General features: G+C 54.3%; 7 protein-coding genes across 7 annotated transcripts; 1 reads left to right on the top strand and 6 right to left on the bottom strand.

Annotated features, from left to right (window-relative positions):
- Nucleotides 1-2,343: 2,343 nt before the first annotated feature.
- PFLUO_LOCUS3983 (uncharacterized protein) lies at nt 2,344-3,945 on the bottom strand (the record flags this gene model as incomplete). Its single annotated transcript, XM_073781287.1, has 4 exons — nt 2,344-2,661; nt 2,725-3,230; nt 3,292-3,847; nt 3,937-3,945. 4 exons carry the CDS (start codon nt 3,943-3,945, stop codon nt 2,344-2,346), a joined length of 1,389 nt encoding a protein of 462 aa, XP_073638058.1.
- Nucleotides 3,946-5,247: 1,302 nt separating this feature from the next.
- Nucleotides 5,248-7,577, bottom strand: PFLUO_LOCUS3984 (beta-glucan synthesis-associated protein; the record flags this gene model as incomplete). Its single annotated transcript, XM_073781289.1, has 6 exons — nt 5,248-5,299; nt 5,353-5,830; nt 5,877-6,399; nt 6,452-6,553; nt 6,611-6,788; nt 6,841-7,577. The coding sequence occupies 6 exons, from the start codon at nt 7,575-7,577 to the stop codon at nt 5,248-5,250; spliced, it is 2,070 nt and encodes a 689-aa protein (XP_073638059.1).
- Nucleotides 7,578-8,816: 1,239 nt separating this feature from the next.
- PFLUO_LOCUS3985 (uncharacterized protein) lies at nt 8,817-9,497 on the bottom strand (the record flags this gene model as incomplete). Its single annotated transcript, XM_073781290.1, has 2 exons — nt 8,817-9,094; nt 9,260-9,497. The coding sequence occupies 2 exons, from the start codon at nt 9,495-9,497 to the stop codon at nt 8,817-8,819; spliced, it is 516 nt and encodes a 171-aa protein (XP_073638060.1).
- Nucleotides 9,498-10,069: 572 nt separating this feature from the next.
- On the bottom strand, nt 10,070-11,286 carry PFLUO_LOCUS3986 (60S ribosomal protein L3; the record flags this gene model as incomplete). Its single annotated transcript, XM_073781291.1, has 3 exons — nt 10,070-10,325; nt 10,384-11,057; nt 11,116-11,286. The coding sequence occupies 3 exons, from the start codon at nt 11,284-11,286 to the stop codon at nt 10,070-10,072; spliced, it is 1,101 nt and encodes a 366-aa protein (XP_073638061.1).
- Nucleotides 11,287-12,090: 804 nt separating this feature from the next.
- On the bottom strand, nt 12,091-14,825 carry PFLUO_LOCUS3987 (glucose repression mediator protein; the record flags this gene model as incomplete). The annotated part of the gene is made up of 4 exons (XM_073781292.1): nt 12,091-13,757; nt 13,817-14,329; nt 14,381-14,584; nt 14,648-14,825. 4 exons carry the CDS (start codon nt 14,823-14,825, stop codon nt 12,091-12,093), a joined length of 2,562 nt encoding a protein of 853 aa, XP_073638062.1.
- Nucleotides 14,826-18,311: 3,486 nt separating this feature from the next.
- PFLUO_LOCUS3988 (uncharacterized protein) lies at nt 18,312-19,319 on the top strand (the record flags this gene model as incomplete). The annotated part of the gene is made up of 2 exons (XM_073781293.1): nt 18,312-18,752; nt 18,813-19,319. The coding sequence occupies 2 exons, from the start codon at nt 18,312-18,314 to the stop codon at nt 19,317-19,319; spliced, it is 948 nt and encodes a 315-aa protein (XP_073638063.1).
- Nucleotides 19,320-19,720: 401 nt separating this feature from the next.
- Nucleotides 19,721-23,655, bottom strand: PFLUO_LOCUS3989 (pre-rRNA processing protein; the record flags this gene model as incomplete). The annotated part of the gene is made up of 3 exons (XM_073781294.1): nt 19,721-21,574; nt 21,628-23,541; nt 23,593-23,655. 3 exons carry the CDS (start codon nt 23,653-23,655, stop codon nt 19,721-19,723), a joined length of 3,831 nt encoding a protein of 1,276 aa, XP_073638064.1.
- Nucleotides 23,656-23,881: the final 226 nt, after the last annotated feature.

A 23,881-nucleotide genomic window follows, 5' to 3' on the forward strand; every position in this document is an offset into this window, starting at 1 on the left:
TCAATTTCTATTCCCCTTTTTTTGCATATCCTTCAGGATCAGAAACAGTTGCCTGCATGCCATCAGATGATTTCCAAGCATCCTGTAACACCTCGGCAGGGTGCTTGATGTAGGGGAGTGTCAGAGAAGCGGTCTGATCGCAAAGCTGAATCGGACTGTGCAGGGATATGAAACACGAGCGTGCGGGATAGAGTGAAGGTGGAGCCCGAGTACATTCACGACTGGCATTCCCCAAAACAATAATAACGTTGTCTCTTGTCAGACCGACTTCTTCGCCGATCTGCCCAGGAAATGAAGAAACATACATTATTCCTGTGAGGGTCTCAGCCCTGTCCCTTGCCAGCAGAATCCCACCTTGACTGCTGCCTTAACTAGTTGCTCTCCCCTCCCATCCTGGAAATTATCACATCAACGTTGATTTCGCCTTGATGGCGGTGATCATTCTCGTCTAGTCAATTCAAGTCGTGGATGAGAGCGACAAGAAAAAGAGGGGGGAAAAAGAAGTGAATGTGTGGGAGCGAAAGAGTTGGCCGCCCTTGCATCGTTCGACATCGTCATCATCATCATCTGTTGTGGACTCGATGCCGCCTCCTCTCGACACTCTTGCTGATTCCCTCGGCCATAATACGCCGGGGAAAGCCGACCTCATTGTTCAGACGGTTCTGCTTGCGCTCAGTTTTGTCGCTGTAGGTCTGCGACTGTGGTCGCGGCGATCGCTACAAGTGAATGACTGGCTGGTTTTGGCAGCGACCGTAAGCATGCTCGCATGTTTTGTGTGAAATCCTACTGACTATCCTCAAGCTTGTTGCAATCGGTCGCTATGTGGTGGAAACGATCATGGTTCTGCGATGCGGGCTAGGGCTTCATGCAGCTGAAGTAGTCCAGACGGGAGGACCCGACGCATTTGTTCAATTGGTCAAGGTAGGCTCAAAGTTTCCAAGTACCTCACGAGTACTGACAATGCTTTTAGATGACCTATGTTGGTCATCTTCTCTGGACGACCGCTGTTGCTTTAATCCAGCTGTCCATCCTCCACTACTACATCAGTGTTTTCTCTCAGCGGACCTTTAGGTGGTTTGCGTGTGGCACGATGACTCTGAGTCTGGCCCTATGGATTGCCAGCTTCCTAGCCACTGCACTCTTTTGCATTCCGCCGTCGAAGATCTGGTTTCCTGACTCGCCCGGTCACTGTGGAGATAGAAAAAAATTGGAGATGAGCTGCACTATATCCGAGCTCCTTCTCGGGATGCTGGTTCTCATTCTACCAATACCGGTGCTATGGAGACAACAACATTCACCTTTTAGAAAGGTCGGGCTGACAGTTATATTCGTGCTAGGCGCTGGGTGAGTTGTCTCTTCGGCCAACCGCTGTCTGTCCGTCTTACTGACTGTATATTGTCGCGACAGTATCATCACCATAATCGGTGTTCGTCTCAAGTACATTGTCTCCCCAGATCCCGAAGATCCAACTTACGGGTCCGCATTCAAATCCATCCTAACGGTTATTGTTCTACCTCTGGGTATTATCGTGGCCTGTCTTCCAGTCATCTGTACGGCTATCCGATCATCCGGTCGCAGATCTGGCTCTCCCATGTCTGCACGGTATTGGAAGACAACAGTTTTGTCGTCTCGTCGAACCCAGGATCACTTCCGGATGGAAGAGCCCAACATGCCGCTGGTCACAGTTACGCAGCCTGTCATGGTAAAGGGTTCGGATTTTCTTCGGGGCCATATCCAAGTCACCTCTGATTGGGAGATACATTCGACGCGGGATTCGTCGCGGCTTCGAGATTCGACACGGATTGAGGGTATGCCTATGAGCGAAGTCTGAGTTTGAGCTGGAATTCGGATCTTCAGCTAGATGCTGGTGACGGGTGCCACCACATGCACACTCAGCTCTCTTTGACCAAGGCTAGCAATCTCGATCAACCCTTCACGCTCTTCACATCCCCTCTTGGGACTGTTCCAGCGCAAACGAGGGTGTTCTTATCGCGCAAACTCGATTAACATATGACTGCATCCTGTGATGCACAATCTGCTAGATCTAGTGCCTTACAGTCTATGCCCCTGGTGGGTAAATGAATTTGAGTCATGATTTACGTTATCTTTCTTTTTGTTCAGCATTTCATGATACCTTATGTTATTTAGCTCAACTCAATCATCCAATCTACAGTGTCCGAAACTCTTCTTCTAACCATGGATTCTGCAAGCGGAAAGTAGTTCATTATATCAATTTATAACAATAGGTCCCTTCCACATACGCCAGCCCTTGTGAGTTGTGCAGGCAAATATTCCCTTCCAGAGGGGTCGTGCCTAGCACGTATACACATTACACCCGCGTTCTTAAGCATCCTTAGCTCCGACGTGTGCACCGTCGACATCGTCAGATGTCAGCCCCTTGTTTCTTGCAGCAGTCACATCGAAAGCAGCCTTACTGTGGAAGAGAGTTTCCATCTCTTCCAAACTCTTCCCCTTGGTCTCCTTTGCGAAGAAAAAGACGATCAACCCCATGGCAATATCACAGCCAGCGAAAAAGAGGAAGGTATAGCTGCCCCAGGATGCGATCATGTAAGGTGTGACGAGCGAAAACATGAAGTTGAAGAGCCACTGTGTAGATACGGCGACTGAAACTCCAACCTCACGGATGCGAGTCGGGAAAATCTAATGTGAGGTCTCGTCAGAATATTGCTATAACGGATATCATGAGCGGCCTTATGAACTTACCTCGGCACAGTACGGCCACGGCAGTGGGCCCCAACTGAATTGGTAGACGGCGTTAGTAAGAAAAATCATCGCCACGGTTGCTCTTCCGGCGTTTGTCGGGCCTGATGCGGTTACGGCCACCGTGGTATGGTTGAGGATGGTCACAATCACGAAACAGAGGGTCATTAGAAAAGCAGATATCACAAGGGTCGGTTTGCGTCCCCACATCTCCGAGAAGAACAAGAGGTAAACAGTGACAGCGACGAACTTCTCGGCGCCAAAGAGACCCGTGATGAGCAGAGACTGGCTATTGTTACTGCCAACAATAGTCTTGAAGAATTGCGGGCCAAAGTACGCGAGCGAGGTCATACCCGTGCACTGCTGGGCTAAGAACATGAAAAAGGCGAGAGCAAGCCGGTAGCGATTTGCGGGCTCAAGAAGTTCGCGCTTCTTAAGGCCCTCGGTGGCCCTTAGTTCTTCTTCAAGGCCAATTTGGATCTCGGTGAACTCGGCTTTCACTTCGGGGCCTAGGGGAGAAGAATGATTCTGTCAACTATGCTACAAACCGCCGTATTGTAGGTGACCTACCATCGCTAGCGCGAATCCATTTCAAACTCTGCCAGGCTTCTTCAATCCGCCCCTTCTTAGCTAGCCAGCGCGTACTTTCAGGCACAGTAAGCAGACCAAGACCCAGAACTGCGGCTGGCACCATCTGTAGTCCAACTGGGATCTGCCACTGCTTAGAAATCGCTGGCAAAGTCGTTTCGACTCCATAATCAATCCAGTAGCTGATCATAACGCCTAGAGCAAATAGACACTGCATGGCACCGCCAAGCTTGCCGCGGATCTCCTTAGGCGACATCTCGGCGCTATATGCAGGGACAACTGCTGTAGATGCACCGAGGCCAAACCCACTAATAACCCGACCGATGTAGAAACAGACCAGCGAGTGCGAAGGGACAACCTCAAGAGTAACACCAATGCAGAAAATCAGCATGGCGAGTTGGATGGTGTACTTGCGCCCGAATCGCTCGGAGATAGGGAAGATACCCAAAGCCGCGATAAAGGCGCCTGCGTTCTGTAGACTAACCATCACTGCACTAACAGTTGTTGTGTCGGTGTAGCGAAAGTCATCTTCGTAAGACTGCAGCGTTAGGACGCCACCTAGAGATCATCTTTTAGCTCGCAAAGCGACACACATCAGATCGTGGACATGTATCCTACCAACGACACCGGTGTCATATCCAAAGAGAAACCCGGCAGTACAGACAAAAAATCCGAAAAAATAAGCACGAAAGGCTCCAAGCCTGGTTCCGCTCAACTTGGCCATGATCGCGTACGACAATTTGATCTTGGGTCTGTTAGGGCCGGGAAGGGTTTCCCGCGTGTAAAGAGATATGCCCAGTTGGAAGAAAGAGAGGGTGAAAAGTTCTCAGGAGAGCAGCACGCAAGGGAGGCTCAGTTAGAAGAAGAACAGATACACTAGGCGACGATTCAGAAAGAGCTGGCTGCCAAGGATGGTGATAAGCATGCCAGGTGTTGGAAATATTGCGTCGGGGATATTGAAGGGCACAGGCCCCGGACTTTATGGGGACAATCGAAACGCCCTTGAATGTGGGGTACACACCTCGTACGAGCAAGCAAGCCGAGCTTAGCTGCTAGAGGAAAGGTGACCAGTCCGTTTTGGGATTATACTTCGCCGATGGTCGCCTAGCTTACTTCTCCTTACCCCGGAATATCCCCCACGTGCCGAATCTGGTTTATCGCGGAAGGACTGGGTCCGCTGTGCCAATCAGGCCTGGGGTTCCCGGTCATTCGAGTTGGGAGGCTGTGCTTGTCGTCCTTCGCCAGAGACCCCGCTGTCCAATAGCTGACAGCCCGTCGGACTTGCAGTGAGCCAAGACTTGGTTCCACCGACACGAGTAGGGTTTAGTGCTTCCCCGCGATCGGACCGTCGAGGCGATGGCCCGACGAGATGAAAGTAGTAGACGCAAATAGGGTTCAGAATTTCACAACAAGCTTGTATCCCTCAACTCTGATCCACCATCCCTCTCCCGCGCAAGCTGTTTAAGCGGTTCCCACTGATTGAGAGAGGTCGAAATGAGCATTCTGAGATACGCGACATGATGTACTTCTATACTTTTTGGCTTTTGAATCATACGACAGAGGTTGCGGATATGATAGATTCTCCCTGAATTTCAGCTGTTTTCAAATAAACGAGCCTTGCCCCAAATCCAAAGTGTAAGTTCGGCTACGTTGAGAGATAAAAAAAACTTTCAGTGGACTCCATTGGTAGTAGGTTTTCTGGATGTACTGTTTCAATCCAAGAACAGGGGAGGAATAGATTCCACAAGAACCGAGAGCCGCAACAAAAAACATGTCCAAACAGCCGCAAACGCCGGAACAAAATGCCGCTAAAAACGACGCAAAGACAATTAAACGATGGTAGCATAGGCAGGGCGACATATAGAGATGATGGAGATGTGGAGAGGATAGAGAATGGTGTGGCACACACATACACACGCAAGTTGTCCCTTGCGCTATCTAGCATCCATGCATGAAGTGGTTCTTCGGCCAGTGGTATCCGGCATCCGACCTATCATATCTGATTAGAGTAATTCAGATAAAAGAATGTCAACAAAAACATACCAAGAAGTCAGGTTCTGATTAAGATAGGCTTTCTTATGGGCCTCAATGTACGCCGTCGTCTCATAACCCGGTGGGTCACAGGTGACGCTAATATGGTCCGGGTCCTGGTAGATGCGAACATAGTCAAAGCGGAGGTAGGCAGGCATATACTCGCGGATAGACTTGTTCTGGGGAGCAAAGTTGTCTGCCATGCCCAGGTTCATCACCAGCGACATGGGCTCCAGCGGCACCATGCGCTGCCCGATGTTGCCATTGGGTCCAATGGACCGCCCGTCCAGTGTCCATGTCTTGTCTGCGCCGACGAACCAGGTCACCTGGCCGTCTGCACCGGGTTGGTACTCGAAGGCGTACTCCTGGTACTCCGTGCCGTTGAACCAGTGTGTGTTCAGGTTGGTCAACCCGGACATGGCTTGCTGATAAACGCCGCCGCGGTAAGGGTTTATTTGAGTTACTTCGGGATTGTATACGGCAGTGTAATCTGTGGACGTTAGAATGTTGATAAATAAAGATATAGGAAAACTCACCATAGTCTGGCATGTACCAAAGATCAAAAGGTGCAGTCTGCAAACTCTGAGATGCACTACCAACGTACGGTCCGTAGCTCCCTTCGAGAGGCGCAGTGCTACCTTCAATCACGTCGATTTCAGGAGCACTACGTGCATGTCCCGGTGAAGGGTGGTCGGAATTGGGGCAAGTGCAACCAGGCAACCGCATGCCCGGAAGAAAGTTGAGTCCATCCGGTGCACTTTGGTTCGGGGTGATGCCAGCGTCGCAGCCGTCGTGATAGCTGTATGGCCACATGCCGTCCGTGGTAGCCGCGTACCCAGGACGAGCAAGATTGCCCATTGCCCAGAAACCAGGCCAGAAACCCTCGACATGTCCATCGCCTGGCAGAGACATGCTGGCCTCCAGACGGCCGCCCTTGAAACAGAGCTTGTTCCAGCTTTGAACCATTCCAGATCGGTATTGCAGGTCGTGATTCACGAAATTGTCGAATCGAAGCTCTAGCACTCCCTCGGTTGTGGTCACTGCATCGGGATCGTACCACTGCAGGCGGTTAGCGAGCCGTCGTACTCGGCGAGCATAAGATGATACAAACCTCTTTATCTGCCGTAACACCATACCAAAGATCCACTGCTTGGAAAAACGGATCATCATCATCGTAGAATGTGCGGCCAGGAGTGTTGAATTCATCCGAGAACTGTTACATGTCAGTCGCGTGTGTCAAAGATGCCTCATCCCACAAGCCGGAACTAACCACAAGCTGCCACTCCTTGCCGTCTGCGTTCTTCTTGTACATTGCATCTTCCGGCGTATCTGGATCAATCAATCCTTTTCGGATATTCTGGAGCAGCGGTTGCTCTCCATTATCGAGGCATAGAGTATCGCCCGGTTGGCAAATATGCCCGCGTCTGAGTACCCCTTCCACCCAGGTTCTTCATCACTGGTTAGTCTTCTGCAGGGTAAAATATCTCCAGGAAAACTCACATGACAGGATATCCAACAAAAAGCGTCAAAATGCCCAATGTCAATATCACCAAGCCGCCCACATTCAAGATACCTCGACGATTGCAAACATCACAGTCACGGTCCTTGTCCGCAGGATCCGGATTATGCAGATAGTCGTCCTTTTCCACGTCCTCCGGGAACAAAAGCAGCCCATCCGTCGGCATGATATTGAACTTCTCCGAGACAGTCTGCGTGTTGACATCGTACTCCTCACTTCCAGAATGCGAAGGCGCGCGCGAGTCCTCAAACGGATTGAGCGGCATGCCATTCTCGCGGCTGATCTGGTCTGAGGAGCTGACGCTAGACCGACTGAAAGACCAACGGTCCGGCGAATGCGGGCGGTCCACCTCGTTGCGAGACGATGGGCGCAGTCTCGGAGGGAGCAGGAACTCCGCGGAGGCGGGAGCGTTTGATATCCCATACGGCGATATCCCCTGCACGCCCAAGACGATGGCCGCGTCCGGATTTGCTGGCGTCAGAGCCCGTGGCTCCGGGTGCGACTCCGGGTGCGACTCCGGGTGAGACTCCGTCGAGTCCACGGCCGCCAGGGGCTCGTAGCCTTCATTGGTCTCAATGAATGGGTCCTGGCGGCCCGAGTTAAGGCGGATATGAGGCATCCCGGGTCTCGAAGTTGACTCTGGGTTTGACTCCGGGGCTGAGTCTTGGGTTGAGGTTGGTTTTAGGGTTTGGTTTTCAGAAGGATCCTGGTCCGACATCTGGAGATTATGGCTGCTGCGAACCGATTATCCTTAAAAGGGAACCGCTTTCTTTGCTCTTGCTTTCTTCCGCTGAGTTACCTATCCACCGCGTGTGCAGAGTCCTCTGGCATCAGGCGTCTGTCGTAGTTTGGTGGTACCGTCTTCTTCCTTCCCACTCTCTCCTTTTTGTTTCCACCTGTAAAGACAGAAGATGGAGTCGGTCGATGTTGCACTGTCGTCAAGTGCAGATCGACTCAGAAAGAGTGGACAGGACGATGTCCCTGGTAGCTGGCGACGCTTCAAGAATAGCCCAAAGGTAGAAGCTAAGTGAAGAGAACACCAGAGAGCCAAAGAAAAGAAGAGAAGAGCCTAGATGCTCCGAGGAGTGTTGTTTGGGATAGGGCACGATGGGGAGGGAGAGGAATGGCCCACCTAAGGAAGGGGGACAACGAGCTATGGTATGTGTATTCCGTGGTCTCGTGCTTGTTTCGTGCGAGAATTAGGTAGATCAGAGTACACTGTCCTGCTAGATAACTCAATGCGTTGATTATCTCCAGCTGTCTTTTCTCCGTTCTGATTTTCCTCCAATTGTTTCGGATCTATCGATGTTGACCTCGCTGTACGACGAGTAAAGACAGCCAGAAAAACCACCAGAGAAAATAATCCTGGTTGCCCCACGACCAGTGAGGAATGGAGTTTATGAATGCTGGCTTGGAATCCGGGGATCGACATCATTCCCGGCTTAAATTAGAGCTCTGGAGTACAGCAACCAGTGAGCAGTTAGGCTCGATCTCGCCTCACTACTGCTGGCCAGCACCTCAATCTCAAGTGAATATTCCCGACCAAGTCTTCAGCAATGGAGGAAAAAAGACCTGCCAAATGTTTGTTCCAAGAATAAATGAACCAATGCCATTCCCGAGCACGCGGCCCCTGTCGCCAGCCGCCCTCGCACAGGGCGACCCATCGGAATGTCACGATACCCGAGCACAAAAACTGACAGGGCACTTCTTCCCTGTATTGCATTCTTACACGCCAGGCAATAAAGAATCAAGGCAGAAAGCGAATCTTTCCACGCGGACCCTTCGGCCTGCACCTAAACGGGAAATGCTCCATGCCAAACGCGCAATATTTCATATTCCATTTCATATACCTATGCTGGATGGACTGACTCTGTATGTAGATCCAAATCAAAACCCCCCAGGCAACGCCCAAATTTGCACAATTCAGCTACTGTAGCCACCCACATACATAACCCGCTTACGACTCCACGGCCTTCGCGCGCAGTCCGACAAGCCGACTCTCCGGCGCATGCAGCGCAAGGACCCAGTACTCGACGCGCGTGCTATCCAGCTCCACTCTGTACACCTTGACATCAACTTTCGACTGGTCTTCGCCCTCCGCTTTCTCGACGGCAGCAGCGCGCACTGCGTCCAGGACAGAGGCGTACTTTTTCTTTGGGTCGAAGGAGCTGGGGGAGAGAGTTGAGATGGCCTTGGATAGGTCTGCGTCTGGGGAGATGAGGGAGGAGAGTTGGCCTGGATGGGTGATCGGAGACAGTCCGTTAGCATAATCCATCTATCTATAAGTGGGCACAAAAAAAGAGTCACGCAGTCAAAGAAGAAGAGAAGATGGCATCTCCCTGGCTGGAAGAACTTCCAAGCCAAAAAAAAAAAAAAACTACACAACAACGTAAAACGTACCTGCGCTGGGCCAGGTGCCTTTCGCAGCGCCGTCCCATTTCAGGGCAACGGGTTCGAACGGCTCATCTGTCTCAGAGACGTAGTATGCATCGACAGACTTCAGCGGTGCAGGCACCTTGAGAGAGGTATGTACGGTCTGGGTGCTGGTAGTGGCGGAGGAGGGTTGCGAGGCGCGGCCGGCGTCGAGGTCGGCATTAGCTTTATCCAAGAAGGACGTGTAGGCGTCGTCGGAGGACATGGTGAGGGTGGTGGAGGTGGAGAATGAGGAGAGAAGTAGTGGTCCTGCGGGGAGGTGGTGGCTTTGCTGTAGGTGACGGACTGTTCTCGAGATGATCGCAGAATATGGAAGATGGTGGAGTAGGCGTTTCTGATGAGACTGAGGAGAGGGTGGGCTGGAGTAGAGGGGATATCGGAGGGAACGTTGGACAAGACAAGTTGGAGTGGGCAGGTGCTGGATGACGCAATGGCTGGAGGCCGAGCAACGCATGTTAATCTATTTTGTGTCACCACGGGCGAAATCCAGGTTTGTGTAAGTCTGTGGCTGAGCCACTGTCTGAGTCGTAGCAGAGGGGAAAGAGAGTGTTGAAGAAAGGGAAAGTGTCGAGCCTTTCCAGGACGACGCCCGAGCCTACTACCAAGGGTCCGAAATATATATAGTTGCACTACACATGCTCCATCATCAAGTCTACACAACGAGTCACCTTTACATATCCACTCTACATATTCACAAGTCATGAAGTAGTCGCTTTTTTTTATTGGACAACTGGAAAATACGTAACACTGTCACCCTCCACAGCTCGAAACACCTTCTTAAACAGTAGTAATCAGGTCCTTCTTGAGGGTACCCAGGAAGGCGCGCTTCTCCTCGGGGGTCTGGAAAGCACCGTGGCCGAACTTGGACGAGGTGTCGATCCACTTGAGCTCGACCTTCTCGGTGGCCCTCCGGTTGGTCTGGGGGTACAGGGTCTTGCGCAGAGTCATGACACGCTTCTTGACACCGGGGACGGAGCCCTTGAGCATGACGAAGTCGTTCTTGACCTCACCGTAGTGGACGAAGCCACCCAGACTGAAAATGACTATTAGTATACGATATTCAAGCAACCAAGGGGGAGAGAGGAACATACGGAGTGATCTGCTTCTTGGAGATGTCGAAGTCGGTCGAGGCGTTGCCCTCATCGGTACCCTTGCCAACGCGGAAGACCTTGTGGTTGCAAGAGGTACGGTGGTGGTAACCCATCTGACCGGCACGGGCCACAGTCCACTGGACGTGGTTAGGGTGCCAGGCACCGATACAGGCAACCTTGCGCAGACCCTTGTGCGTCTTGCGGGGCAGCTTGGTGGTGCCCCAACGGGAGGTGACACCCTGGAAACCGTGACCCTTGGTGACGGCGATGACATCAATCATCTCATCCTTCTCGAAGATGGAGTCGATGTCGATGGTCTTCTCGAACAGGTTCTGGGCGAAGTCGACCTTGTCGGCGACGGAGCCACCGTTGACCTGGATCTCCATGAGGTGGGCCTTCTTCTGCTTGATCGGGGTCTGGCGGATCTGGGTGTGGGCGAGCACGCGCACAACGGTGCAGTACTTCTTCATGCGCTCCAGCTCGCGGGTGACGGAGGCACCCTTCTCCTCGGCGTGAGACTTGGCGTACTTGGTGAAGGCCTTCTTCTTGCTCTTGTACCAGTTCTTGTAGAAGCGGCGCTTGAGCTCGTCGCTCAGGTGCTCAGCCCAGACGGTGGTGAGCGAGCGGAGACCGCGGGGAGTCTCGATGTAGCCAACGACACCAACGGCAACGAGCTGAGAGTGGTTGTGTTAGTACTAAGTCAATTGGTCAAAGTGGGGAAAAAAAACCTACAGGAGGGGTCTCGATGACAGTCACGGCCTCAACAACCTCCTTCTTGTGCATCTTGGCACCGGGACGGTCAAGGTCACGGACGATGGTGGTCATACCGGCCTTGTAGCCCATGGAGGCCGTCAGGTGGACGGGCTTCTTGGCGTCATCCTTGGGGAAGCTGGTGCACAACATTTAGTCTCTCGAAATTTTTTTCCCCCCAGAAAGAGTTCCTCAAAACTAACCTCTTGACCTTTCCACGGTGACGGGCGGCGCGCTTGCGCGGGAGGTAGGCAAGGGAGCCTGTAAAAATCTCAATCAGTACCACCGCACACTGGGGGATGTCGAATTTCGATGCCGGGAAAAGTTGTTCACGAACCGTGGCGAGGCGCTTCAAACTTGCGGTGACTCCTGGAAAAGAGAAATAAGTGAGCAATTGTCTTCTGGACATGAAACCATGAGATGAACAGGGGTGGGCAACGTACATCTTGACCCTGTTGTCGTTAGTCGTCGAAGTAGGAGGAGTGTCGAATCTGAAAGAGTCGGCGGACGATTTTGCACGCTTTGTGGGCTGACTCAGCACCCGTGGACTGATCTGTGTGGGATAAGCGATTGGTGCCTGAGGAGTGAATATGGTCACGTGATACACAATCACCGTACCGGCAGATATTTATGAGTTACGAGGAACTGAAAGATACTTGACGATTGGAGTAAATTTGGTGGAGATGCAGAGGCATCAAATAATTCACAGGAAAGTAACAAAGACATGAAAACCAGCACAGGAGACGAATACAGAAAGGGTCGCTTCAGCGCACTCGCCCAACACAGTTCCAACCAACCTCCCTCGCACCATCATACAGAAACCAAATGTTTAAAAAAAGAAGACAGGGCCGGGAACAAGGGCACGTGAAAGAAAAAAGAAAAAAAAACTGCACAGCAAAGCTAATTCTCATGACCTCCTTCGGCATCGCTTGCAAAATCAAGGGCAAATTCTTTTTGTCACGCAGAAGATTCTGCCTTGGATGGACTGCCCTTGCCCTCGCCATTGGTGGCATTGCCAGAGTTGCCATCGTGAGAGCTTTCCTTCGTAGCAGCAGCAGCAGCGCCGGCCTTCTTCTCCTCATCAGCACCCTCATCATCGTAGTCTTCATCGACGTCCATCTTGCGAGCGGCAGGCTCGTGGGACGAAGGTGCCTCCGAGCGAGGTGCCTCCTCCTTGACAGGGGTGTGGGCCGAAGAAGGGCCCTCGGGCGGGCCGTTCGACGCCGGGGCAGCGCTCTCGGCCATCGGGGGGAGACTGGGGCCGCCAGAGGTGCTAGGAGGCATGGTTTGGATGGAGGGCAGTGTCGAGGGGTGATGCGCGGCCTCGGAGGGGTGGTAGTTCTCATTGGCACGACGGGCCTCTTCACGCTTGATCTCCGAAGGACTCCGTTGCATCTCGTTCGGAGAAGCACCCCGGCCGGGAGGGCTGGCACGGCGGCTGTTCTGATCATCCAATCGGGCACGGGTTTCCTCGTTGGCTTGTTTTTTCACGGGGCCAGTCTCGCCCTCCCACTCACGGCTGCGCTTCATTGCAGACGCGGGTCGGTCCTCACTACGCTCGCGAGCAGCAGCCTCGGCGGCGGCGGCAGCAGAAGCCGGCGGAGGAGCACCAGAAGCAATGCCAGTAGAGTTAACGCCTTGGTGAGGACCGGTATGGAACTGCTGGTGGGGATAACCCGAGCCAGGCGAGGAGGGCCGCTCTTCCCGGAGGGGCCGAATCTCGGTCGGAGGGGTGAACGGACGGTTGTAGGGAGGGGCGGCTCCGTTGCCAGCCTGACCTCCATTGGTAGGAGGAGCACCACCACCAGCCGGGGTGGGAGGCAGAGGGCCACGGGTAGCGCCACCGCCAAGGCCACCGCTCGGGGCGCGTTCATGGCCAGACGCAGGCGGGTTGGCAATCTGAGGCAGGGTGTTGGGAGGCGGGTATTGACCACCCATCTTGGGCGAACGGGGCGGCCCGCCACGACCGGCATCAGGGAGTCGACCGGGATCCTGGCGAGGGCTTGGCTGCTGAGGACCGCCAGGGCCACCATTGGCCGGCGGGGCTTGGCCTTGCGACTGCAGTTCATTGATGCCGCGGTTCCAGTCAGCAGGCTGGCGGGGAGGAGCAGGGCCAGGAGGCATCGGACCACCAGTCGGAGCTGGAGCACCCCATTGAGGCGCGGGAGGAGCACCCACTCCAGGACCCTGGTAGGCCTGGGGGTGAACATCCTGCGGCTGAGGTGCAGGGGCCGAAGCATTGTTCTGGTTCGAACCACCCTGCAGCTGGCTCTGAAGCAGCTGCAGGCGCGCCTTAATGTGGACGTTGGTGGGATCCAGGTCAGCCGCGCGACCGTAGGCATCAAGAGCGTCGGCGATTTGGTTGTTACAGGATTCGTACAAAGTACCCAGATCATACCACACTTCCGAGATATACGGGTTCAGGCGAATAGCACGAGAGTAGGCATCCAGCGCATCGCGGTACTGGTTGATCTGGTAGTAGAGAACACCGATCGAGCACCAGAAGGTAGGGTTGCGTCCATCGCGGTAGACCGCCTGCTGATAGGCCTCGTAGGCCTTGGGGTATTTGGCCTGGGACATGTAGCACCGACCGAGGAGGTACCAGCTTTGAGCGTCGCTGTTGTCTGAAAAAGTGGGTCAGTATATTTTTTTTGAAAAGTTAATTTCGGAAAATCCAACTTACCAGCGTTGACCGACTTCTCTAAGAACTCAATGGCCTTCTCCTGGCTAGCATAGCTGTTACTCTGTTGGTGGTAGAGCCATCCCAATTGCTGCAGGACCTTGGCGTGGTTGGGGTCCCGATCGAGGACACGCCGGTAGGCGGCCTGGGCAGACTCAAAGTCTTTCTGCTGCTCGTGAACGTGACCAATCTGGAACCATATATCTTCCTCGGTGAGGGGACGAGGCGGGTCAGTGACGATGTATTTGAAGCACTCCAGACTCTGGCTGAACTTCTGCTGCTGCTTGTAGATGATTCCCAGGCGGAAATAAATCTCGTTGGCCTTTTCAAACTCGGGAGCCATGCGCATGACCTGAGAGAAAGCTTCCTCTGCGTGGTCGAGGGAGCCATAGCGGTCATACAGGATGCCGATGCCGTACCACAGCTTCGGTTCCTTGGGGTCGCGCAGGTGATAAAGGGCTTGCTGGTAGGAGGTGTAGGCCTCTTGCAGGTTATCCATCATCAGATGGCAGTGGCCTATGACAGTTAGCGTATTTAATTGCAGTTGAGCATATCAGGTGAACGAACCTAAGCTACCCCAGGTTTCCCCATTGGCAGGGTCCAGCTTGAGAATGTTTTGCAGGTACTCGATCGCTTTGGGGAACTGCTCCTTTGTGCGTAGGATACACGAGATGGCGTTCATGGCAGGAATCGACCACTGGTTGTGGCGAAGAGCCTGCTCGTACGCGTTCATGGCGCCATCCAGATCGCCCATCAATTCAGTCAAGCTGCCTATAGCGGGTGAGTCAGTATGTTTTTTTTTGTTATTCCTGGCATGAGATAGCCGTTGCTTACCGATTTGCAGCCACACCTGCTCATTGAGAGCCGCGATCTTCTGAGCCGTGGAAAGCGGGACTCCCTTGGGGCCCTGCGTGGGCATCGGAGGCATGTGGCCATTGACCTGGGCATGCGCCGCGAGGTGCGCCTGGTGCGGCGCAACCCCGGTGGTGGGGGATGGTTGCGTGTGGGACATGGTTCTCGGGGGTTTTATGGAGAAGGTTTGTGGTTCAATCGGACCGGACGTGCCAGAAAAGCTTTTCCGACCGGCTTTTGCGACACGATGATGCAATCAACGAGTAACCACACACTTGAACTGTAGGCGACCAGTGTTCTGTTCCAACCGTCTGGCCCCGTTCGTGGCCGATTGAGGGGAGCGAAACGACAGGGCGCGCGAGAGCTGCCTCACACGACACCAGCTGCGCCAGCCAGCTGCGACCGATCGACGGAGATGGAACTGGTGATGAAGGTCTTGCGCAGTGCCAAGATCACGGAACCCGGTTTTGGGGAGATGGTCGCGACACGATCCCGGCTGCGGGTGTTGATGGGGCCCGATGAGGTCAGTGCCGGGAGGGGGGAGAGGAGGGAGGAGAGTGTGGAGGGGAGAATGATGGAGAAAGGATGGAGAAGAAAAGAGGCGGGTGGAAAATCCTCCTTTGAAAGATCCAAAAGAGGGAGTGGAGGGAGTGGTGAAAGAAAGGGACGCACTACTAAGGAGGGCCACGCAGAGAGGGAGAAGGGAAAGAGAGTCGAGGGGGTTGGAGGAAACGCTGAAATTGAACCTAAGCGGCGCTAGTGGGAGGCAGCTCGGGACCAATTAGCGGGCGGCAGGGCAAACCCGTCACAAAACGAAAAGGCTGACGCCCCCAGGAACGGTTAGTGGGTGGTGGAGCCGATCTGACACTGACTTGACTGAGGTCAACGAGTGTTGGGTGTCTAGGCTACGGATCCGACTAGTGATAGGCAATCGGGATCGTCGGCCCTCCTCTCCTACACCCTAGATGCCCATAGGATCACATTCCCATCGTGTCCTCACGGTCATGCGGGATCACGCCCCAGTAGTGGGTCGGTCCTTGACGGGGCGCCCGTGGATGCCGCGGCCGGTTAGTGTGACGCTTCTCTGTGCCACTCGCTGGTCTGTGCTTTGTCCCACGGAGAAATAATAATACATGCCAGCAGGGATCGCGCTAGGGTGCCATTTTTGGGCCTAGCGTCAAACCGGAGTCCCTGGAATTCTTTTTTTCTTGCTTAATGCGCTCTAGGCGGGTAGGCCTCATAGGGCCCGAGGATGATGAACTCACCCCCGATACATCATCAGCGACCGTCGAAATTGCTAGCAGACCCCCACTGGAGTCGTTCTCTCGCTTCACCACCCCTATACTCTCTCCATCGGGGATAGGACCGGAATCGCCTCAGAGGGCCACCACTACACCGCACCCAGTCTATTTTCCATTTAAATAAAAAACCCCCCGGCACTATCCTAAATTCTGGTTTTAAGCTGCCGAGAGCGATGATGCACTAGCGCATCTCGCCCCTTCCGTCGGCCTTCAGCCACTGCCCACTAGCCACGCTGCGGGCTTCTTCGTGGCCGTTATCCACCCCTGCCGCATCCAGCTTGCCACTCCACTCTGCCATGTCGTAGTGCATGCGCAGGGTTTTTTTCCGCCCCGATCTGCCACCCTAAGTACTGGACTAACTCGCATAGGTGGGACTATCCCCAGCCATAGTTAAACCCTCTCCGTCCAATGTCAGCCGCGCGCATACCAGCTCCACACACTATCCCCCGGCCAGTGGAGTCGATTGGCCGGCAAATGACAGGAACCCCCCCCTGCCTGCCCCCATGCTCCGTGCGACACGATGCCCGGATCACAGGGAGACGATCCGAGCACATTTTTGCTGTGTCAGTCCCGAGAGGTTGCATGCATTCCTGCTGTATTTTAGCGCGCATTTGTGTATTTGGAGCTTAATTTTTTTCATCTGATTTGGATCGTTCATTATTCCCCCCTCCTTTCTTGCCAAGCACAGACCATTTAATTCTGAACGCGCCTGGTCGGCGGCTTGATGTGCGAATATACCCAACCACTTTATTATTATTACTATTATTATTAAATTGAACGGCTAGGTATTATTATGTATGAACGGATAAGCGCTTGCTCCAGGTTCGTGTTTGGAGTGTCTGTTGGTTACGTCGACAAGAATATATATATATCACGCTAGGTATGACCATAGATACGAAGTTCAATCACACGGCGCTCTGCATTTACCAACAGCCTGCATGACAGCATGGGCCAGTCCCAGGCCGCTTTGCAATCCACCTGAACACATCGCGATCGGGCTGTCCACGATGTGGACGGGACTCGAAGGGATCCGTTCGGGAGAAGCCTGTTGTGCATGTTGCATATAAGATTTGTCCCACATTATCTGCCGGTTGATGGCCGTTGCATTACGCTACGGCGAATGTGCCACGCCATTCTCTTTATCTCTCAAATGAAAGATAACGCCAGTGGTCCTGCCGTCTAGATAAGTCGGAACCACGCGCCGGCCGGCCGATCTACGAGGCTGACTTTTATGCAGATGGCGGATCCTGATTCACGCCCCAAACCAGAAACTCTTGCTTCAATTTTCTGCACTTGATCTTCTCCTCAGTTGACCCATGCGTCGACCGGCGGCTCCTCCAGGACTGACTTGAATGCAGCTGTCTATTTTTAAGTTGGTTCCTGGACCTGCTCCGCCTGTAAACCTGATCCACGGGTTGGCTGGAGGCCCTACAAGGCTGACTTTTATGCAATCCCCATCTGCAAGGGGTCCTTTCAAAGGTCTTAGCTAGAGTGTTGAATCCCAGCTGCAAGGACAGCGCTAATGAGAATCCCATTCGTAGGCTGAAGGATTTCCGGTTTTCCAAAGATGAAGATGAAGATAAAACTCGGAAGGGTGCACATAGTAGCAGATCGGATCTTGCAAATCCATGACACCCACTCGGGAAGGACTCTGTCTCGCCAAGAATATAGTACGTACTTGCATAGCCATCATAATCACCCGCCGGTTGGCTTGGATTGTCTCGGCACTATTGGCATTAATCATCCGCCTACGATTCGTCTCCAATAATATCAACTGCCCAGAGCCTTGTGTCGCAACCAACATCACGTGACCCTGATTCCCGCCCTTGACTGGATGCAGCGGGCCACGACGGACCCGCCCAGTGTTCCGTGATTCTTGGCTATTTCCATGTTGTTCGTCGCATCTACATTCTCCCATCGACAACAGTGCCCGCGCAACGCTCATCCACAGTGACTCGTTTTGTTGATTTCTTTGATTTTTTCCAATGGTCATCTACCTCGTCCGCTCTGGTCCAGCCAGCGAAGCGAAATCAAAGATGACGACAAAACGAGCTCAGCGCAATGCCGAGCCCTTGGCAAACCTAGCGCCGCCTGCAAACAGATCCTCGCTCTGCACAAGGCCGTCTAATAAAGAGGAAGAGTCTGCTCTTCCCAGAGGTTCTTCTCTCTTGTATTGATCCCAGAGAGCCGGACAGACAGCATGTCTCGTGAGCTGGAGGCCTTGCCGTGAGCCCTCTCTCTCAGCTCTTGTCGGCCTCTGTGCGCCTGTACGACTTCTTGGCTGGCCCAGTCTCTCTTTCCTCCCCTCTCTCCCTTTCTGGGGGAGAAGAACAGACCGATTCGCCATGCGGCCTGTGGAGATGTCTTATAGCCCTGCCTACCAGGACCAGAAAGCCCGCGGTCTCTTTCTTGCTTCTCCAGCTCCTCCTGCTCCGCCGCCTCTTGCCCGCCGATCTGTCGACCGCCCCTCTGTCTCTGGCGGAGTGCTCTGCCGATCCTCGGACTCAGTTGACGGTCACAACGCCAGTCCGAGCCCTCGCTCTTACATTCGAGATCCCTCCCACACGGTCTTGGCCCGCCCGGGGACGGCCTCCGCCTCCATTGGTACTCCGACGTCCGGTTCTAGCACCACGCACAAGGAAGCCCGCACCCAAACTCGCACCGGCTCGGCGGATCAGCCGTCCATGTCCAGCGAGCTGAGGAGCCCCAGCACAGCCCGCGGGCCGAAACGAAGTACTCCCGACGATGCTTCGACAGATGACAGCGAGGATGCGTTGTTGATGCTGGTATATATATACACCCTCTAAGGACCCTCCCAGTTTTATATCGGCTCTAATACTGTATAGTTCCGCCTCTCCATCCCCGTCCCCGTCTTCTCCCTCGCCGCATCCCTCTACACCATCTCCGCCATCATCTTCGCCGTCCTGATCTCCCCGCTCCGCCTCTGCCCCATATCTCACTACCTCCGCACCACCTCCTTCGCCTCGCAGCTCTGCGACCTCCTCTCTCCAGCACTACATATCCACGAGCGTCTCGTTAACCTGCGCCCACCATCCAACCCACCCCGCTCCCCATCCACACAATGGATCCACGCAGACCAAGACCCGGAGCCGGACCGTGATTCGCATGAGTACTACTCCGTGACAGGTCTGATTCTCGTCCTGATGCTCTCTGTATTCGGATGTCTGGCTATCCTGCTCTCTGTCTGGACAGCGGCCTTCTTCTGGGTCTTTGCGATGATGCTGGGTAACCCCGACGGCACGGAGCGTAGGGATGATGGCCGCGCTGCTGTGCTGGGTGTTTGTAAGTGGTGGCAGACTTGGTTGGCTAAGGCAAGGAAGCTAGAAAAATAGCCATTCTTCAGCTAAGACCGAGCTGCCTTTCAATGTTCCTTTGTGTGTGAATGAAAGGATGGCAACGTGGAACGACACTTTGCTTTACATGGAGTATGGGGATTTTCCATGGCGTCCGGGTGCATGCATGGACTATTGTTTTTTTTTGCCCCTTTTCTGATCCTCTCAAATATTTACTCTATCATTGTACTTGTAGAGTGTATACAAGACTACTCATGAATGAATTTGATACCCAATTGATTTGGTGGTTGCTTGTTCGTCTAGAAAGAGGAGAGAAAATTCCAAAAAAGCTGTGAATGAACTAGATAAAAAGGGGATATCGAACTGAAATTCGAAAACTACTGTACCCAGAGAAAAAAACAAAAGAAACACCTTCCCACAAACAGTAACAATCTAATAATCTACCTTCGTCGACCACGTCCGGCCCGGATCTGGCCCCTCCCACTCTTCCCTGGACTGCGACGCTTCTCAACACGTCCCCCAGTATTCCCCGAAGCACCATGTGTCTTGGGCATTCCCAGCCCACGACGCCCAGAAGCCGCACCACCACGCATCTGTTCATTCACGGCGCCCTCTTCCTCCTCATCCAGATCCATCCCATCACCAGCACCAGACTTCTTCTTCTGCGCCTGTCCGATCTTAACCTTGCCCTTCTGTCCTCGGCGGACGGCATCCGGACCACTGACGGCAGCGAGGTAGGCGTTGATACCCGCAGGACCAGCAGCGGATCCGCCGCTCATTTCGACATCCGCAGCATCGTCATCCTCACCACCCAGCACGAGACGGCCATCTGCGTCGACCTTGGCGGAACGCTTCTTGCGCGCGCCGGGGCCGGTGTTGAGGAAGCGCTGGGACGGCTTGGTGGTGGAGATGTTGGCCAGCGCGTTGGGAGCTAGCAGGTCGAGCGGGTTGTCTTCCGGTGACAGCTCGCGGATGTACTGGTTGCCCTGCGCGGAGGATTTCTTCTTGTTGGCATTGGGCCGGCCCTTGATCCGCGCGAGGCCCTGGTCGTCGACGTCAATCTCGCTAGCGTTGTCGTCGGAGTTGTCGTCATCAGACGAGTCCGAGAAATCGGAGCCGTAAACCGCCTTGTCGAAGGCATTGCCGGTTTGCTGGGCACCGTCCTCTTCAGCTCCCTCACCATCCTCACCGTCGGCTTCAGCACCCTCCTTCTTCTTGCGCTTGCTGCGCTCGCGCTGTTTGCGGATATTGACCACCAACTTGCGATCGGCCTCGCCGACAAGACTCTCGAGGAGGGGAGCACCGAATCGGCGGACAAGCCGGTCGATGATGCCCTTTACCTTGCTGCGGAGACGACCCTTGTGCTCTTTGTTCCAAGCCATGAGGTTGGGGACGAGGGTGGCCAGGCGCGGACGCAGGAGATCTTCCGGGAGGACGACAACGGCCACCTTAACGAAACCGAGGACTGAGCGGACAATCTCTCGGTTGTTGCTGGTCAGGAAGAGCTCGACGGTCTGAACGAGATCGGTGACCATCTCCGGCCGTAGCTCGGTGTGGAAGTCGAAAAACAGTCGCGACAGAGCCGTCACGGACGCGGCAACCATGTGTGGCGACGTGCCGGCCAGACCGGCAGAGACCATGGTGAAAAACTCCTCGATTGTAGCCGGGGCATCAGGCGAGTCATCCGGCATGTGCGGTACCAGGGAGTTGCGGATCACGGTGCCGGCAGGGTTGCGGTCGGAGTCGATGGTGCGCTTGGCGAGGTGGATCAACAGATCAAAGGCTGCAGTGCGGGCCTTCTCATTGCTTTCCTTGCATCCCAGCACCACCTCGGACAGAATGGACGGAATGAAATGCAGGTCCGATGTAGGCAGGTGCGTGATCAGCTCGTGAATGGCCAGCATGCGGTCACGTCGGCCAGAAGCCGGGGTTTTGTCGGACGTGGCCAGCATGAGGGCGTGCAGCTCGCCGCTGCGTGCCTGCAGAGCGGCGCTGCCCGTCTCAGTGGAAGCAAGACGGGGAATCAGCTTGTAGGCCTTCTTGATGAGTTGCTGGTCCGGGTTCGAAGACGGGCTGTTGAGAATGTGTGCTGCGAGGGCGAAAAGACCACTGAAGCTGGAGCGCGGCAGGTAGATAGACATGGCAATGACCAAGTCAATAAGGGTGTGCGAGGTTGGCGGCATCTTGTCGGTTGAGCCTGATTCGGCCTGTTTGGCGGCGGCGGCGGCCTCTTGCTCGGAAGCCAGAGATGACTCGAGCATTGAGGTGACGCGCACAAATGTGTCATTAAGTTCCTGCGAGAAAGATTAGCTGTTTTGTATCGTTAAACGAGAATAAATTTGCGTACCGTTTCAGGAGCAATGCTGAGATAGGCATTGATACACTGAAGGATATAGCCCCGGTAGTGTGGCAGCGTCTGGCTGTACACGTTGAACAACACAGCCAACAGGTTGCTGGAAAAGCCGGCGAGGTGAGCAATGTTCTTCTTCGCGGCAGCCTTGGTGATACGACGCTGCAGAATCAAATCATCCTCATCGCCTTCAACAGACAAAATAGCCTGGTTCGACTCAACCAGGTTCTGCAGAGCACGACAAACATCAACGCGCAGCTCGGTCTGTTTGTACAAGACGTTCGACAACAGCTCTGCGAAGCCCTGATCGAAAGCATCGACCAGATCAAGCGGCAGTCCGCAGTAGCCTGGGAGAATGCCCCACGTCTGTTGGACGAGGGTCTCGAAGATTTTTACTTCAACCGATTTCTCCGCGGCCCCATAGTTCACAACCTTCTCGTACAGCGCCTCGCTCAGGGGCACCATCTCGGTTCGGAAATGGCGCAGGTTTGTATTGGTCACAGAGTCCCGAAGGATGGGGAGCAGCCAGACACGGCCAGGCTGTCCGGGCTTCTGGTCGATGATGTTCAGCGGCAGAAGCTCCAGCACCGCCGCGGGGCCCATTGCCTGAATGGCGCTGCCCAGAACGCGGTCCGCCTCCTTCTTGCCGTGGAAGGACTCGTTACTGCGCAGCTCGCCGATAGTGGTGACAATATCTACCAGGAACGGGCTGGATCGCCACTTGAAGCAGTCGAACATGGCGGCGCAGACACTAAAAACTTCCATCCATGCGGCCTGGTACTTGACAGAAAGAAGGTCTGTTGCAGCCCGAGCCAGCTTTTCCAGTGTCTTCTCGTCGTAGATAGACGCATCCACGATGACAGAGTCGGGGATGCAGTTGTGCAGAAACGAGATCAGACACTCGGAAGCCGACACACGGATGTTGTTCGACGGCGATGCCAAAAATCCAGAGATCAATTGGAACAGATCAGGCAGTTTGGCAAACGTATCTTCAGGATTGATCTGTGCAGAAACATCATAACCACGCGAGAGCACGGCAATCCAGGGCGGCAGAAGCTGCGAGTCATTCTGAGCAGGCTTCAGCTCGGAGATGGCATCCAACAGACGCGGCAGTTTGGCGGACGAGAACTCATCGGCCATACCTTCGAAAATGACCTCGAAGACCTCAAATGCACCCATGGTGATGTACTCGTTGCTGGAGCGCGAGGCGTTCATCAACAGTTCACACAGCAACTCGATTTTCTTGCTCGGCCAGCCGCCCGAGGCAGAGGCAATGGTCTTGACAAGTTGCAGCGAGTGAATCACCAGCGGCTCGTGGGTTTCACGGTGGTGCTGGGCGTCCTGCCGGCCCTTTTTCTGCTTGCCCGCGGCCGCAATGCTGTCGGCCAGGGTCTTCATGGCGGATTCGGCGCACATATCAGCGGCCGCGTGGTCGAGCGAAGGACTTGGCGGGGGTGACTTGAGGACCTTGACCAGGGCATCCTGAGCCCTCTTGCGGACTTTGGGGCGGTGGTCGACTGAGAGGCTCAGCAGACCGGCTATGGCCCGGCGGGGACCAACCTGGGTGTGGGGGAGGTTCCAGGACGCCGCATCTTGGGCAATGAGCAGGGACTCAAGGCAGCCGATAGACGGACGGAGGAGCGGAGCGTCGACCTCGGGCAGGGACAGGGCCGGTGCGAGACTGGTGAGGATCTGAGAGAATTTGGAGCGGAGAATGGAGGCGGGGGCATAGGCGGTTGTCAGATCGAGCAGGTAGACGACCGAGGTGGCCAAGTCCTTGTTCACAATTCCTTCGGTTGCAGAGAGCGATTGGGATAATAGGGCGAGCAGCGCGGCAAAATAGGCCGTGGGTGAGAAATCTGCTTTTTGGTCGCGGAGGGTGTCCTCCACGGCAGAGAGCACCACAGCGGTCTGTTCGAGTTAGCCATGCGCCCACAGAACCACCCAGGGAAAAACACGTACATGATGTTGATTCTGAAGCTTCGGAGACTTGATCTTCTCGAGCTTTTCCGCCAGAGTCGCCATGATGGCTGTGAGACGAGGGAAAGTTGGCGGTGGAGAAATCTGAAGGAACGAAAAAAAAAGATTGAACTCTTGGCGTGTTATCGATAAGCTCTACGACTACGTATCGTGGGCCATTATTATCACATTGAATTCATTCCTGCCAAAGAATTCTCTAGACTTTGACAGGCAGAGGGTCAGAGACGATCTACTCTATGCTCCTGGCCATCGGGGGTGGTTCACTCGGAGC

Source organism: Penicillium psychrofluorescens (assembly GCF_964197705.1).
Source record: "Penicillium psychrofluorescens genome assembly, chromosome: 2".
Classification (NCBI taxonomy): Eukaryota; Fungi; Ascomycota; class Eurotiomycetes; order Eurotiales; family Aspergillaceae; genus Penicillium; species Penicillium psychrofluorescens.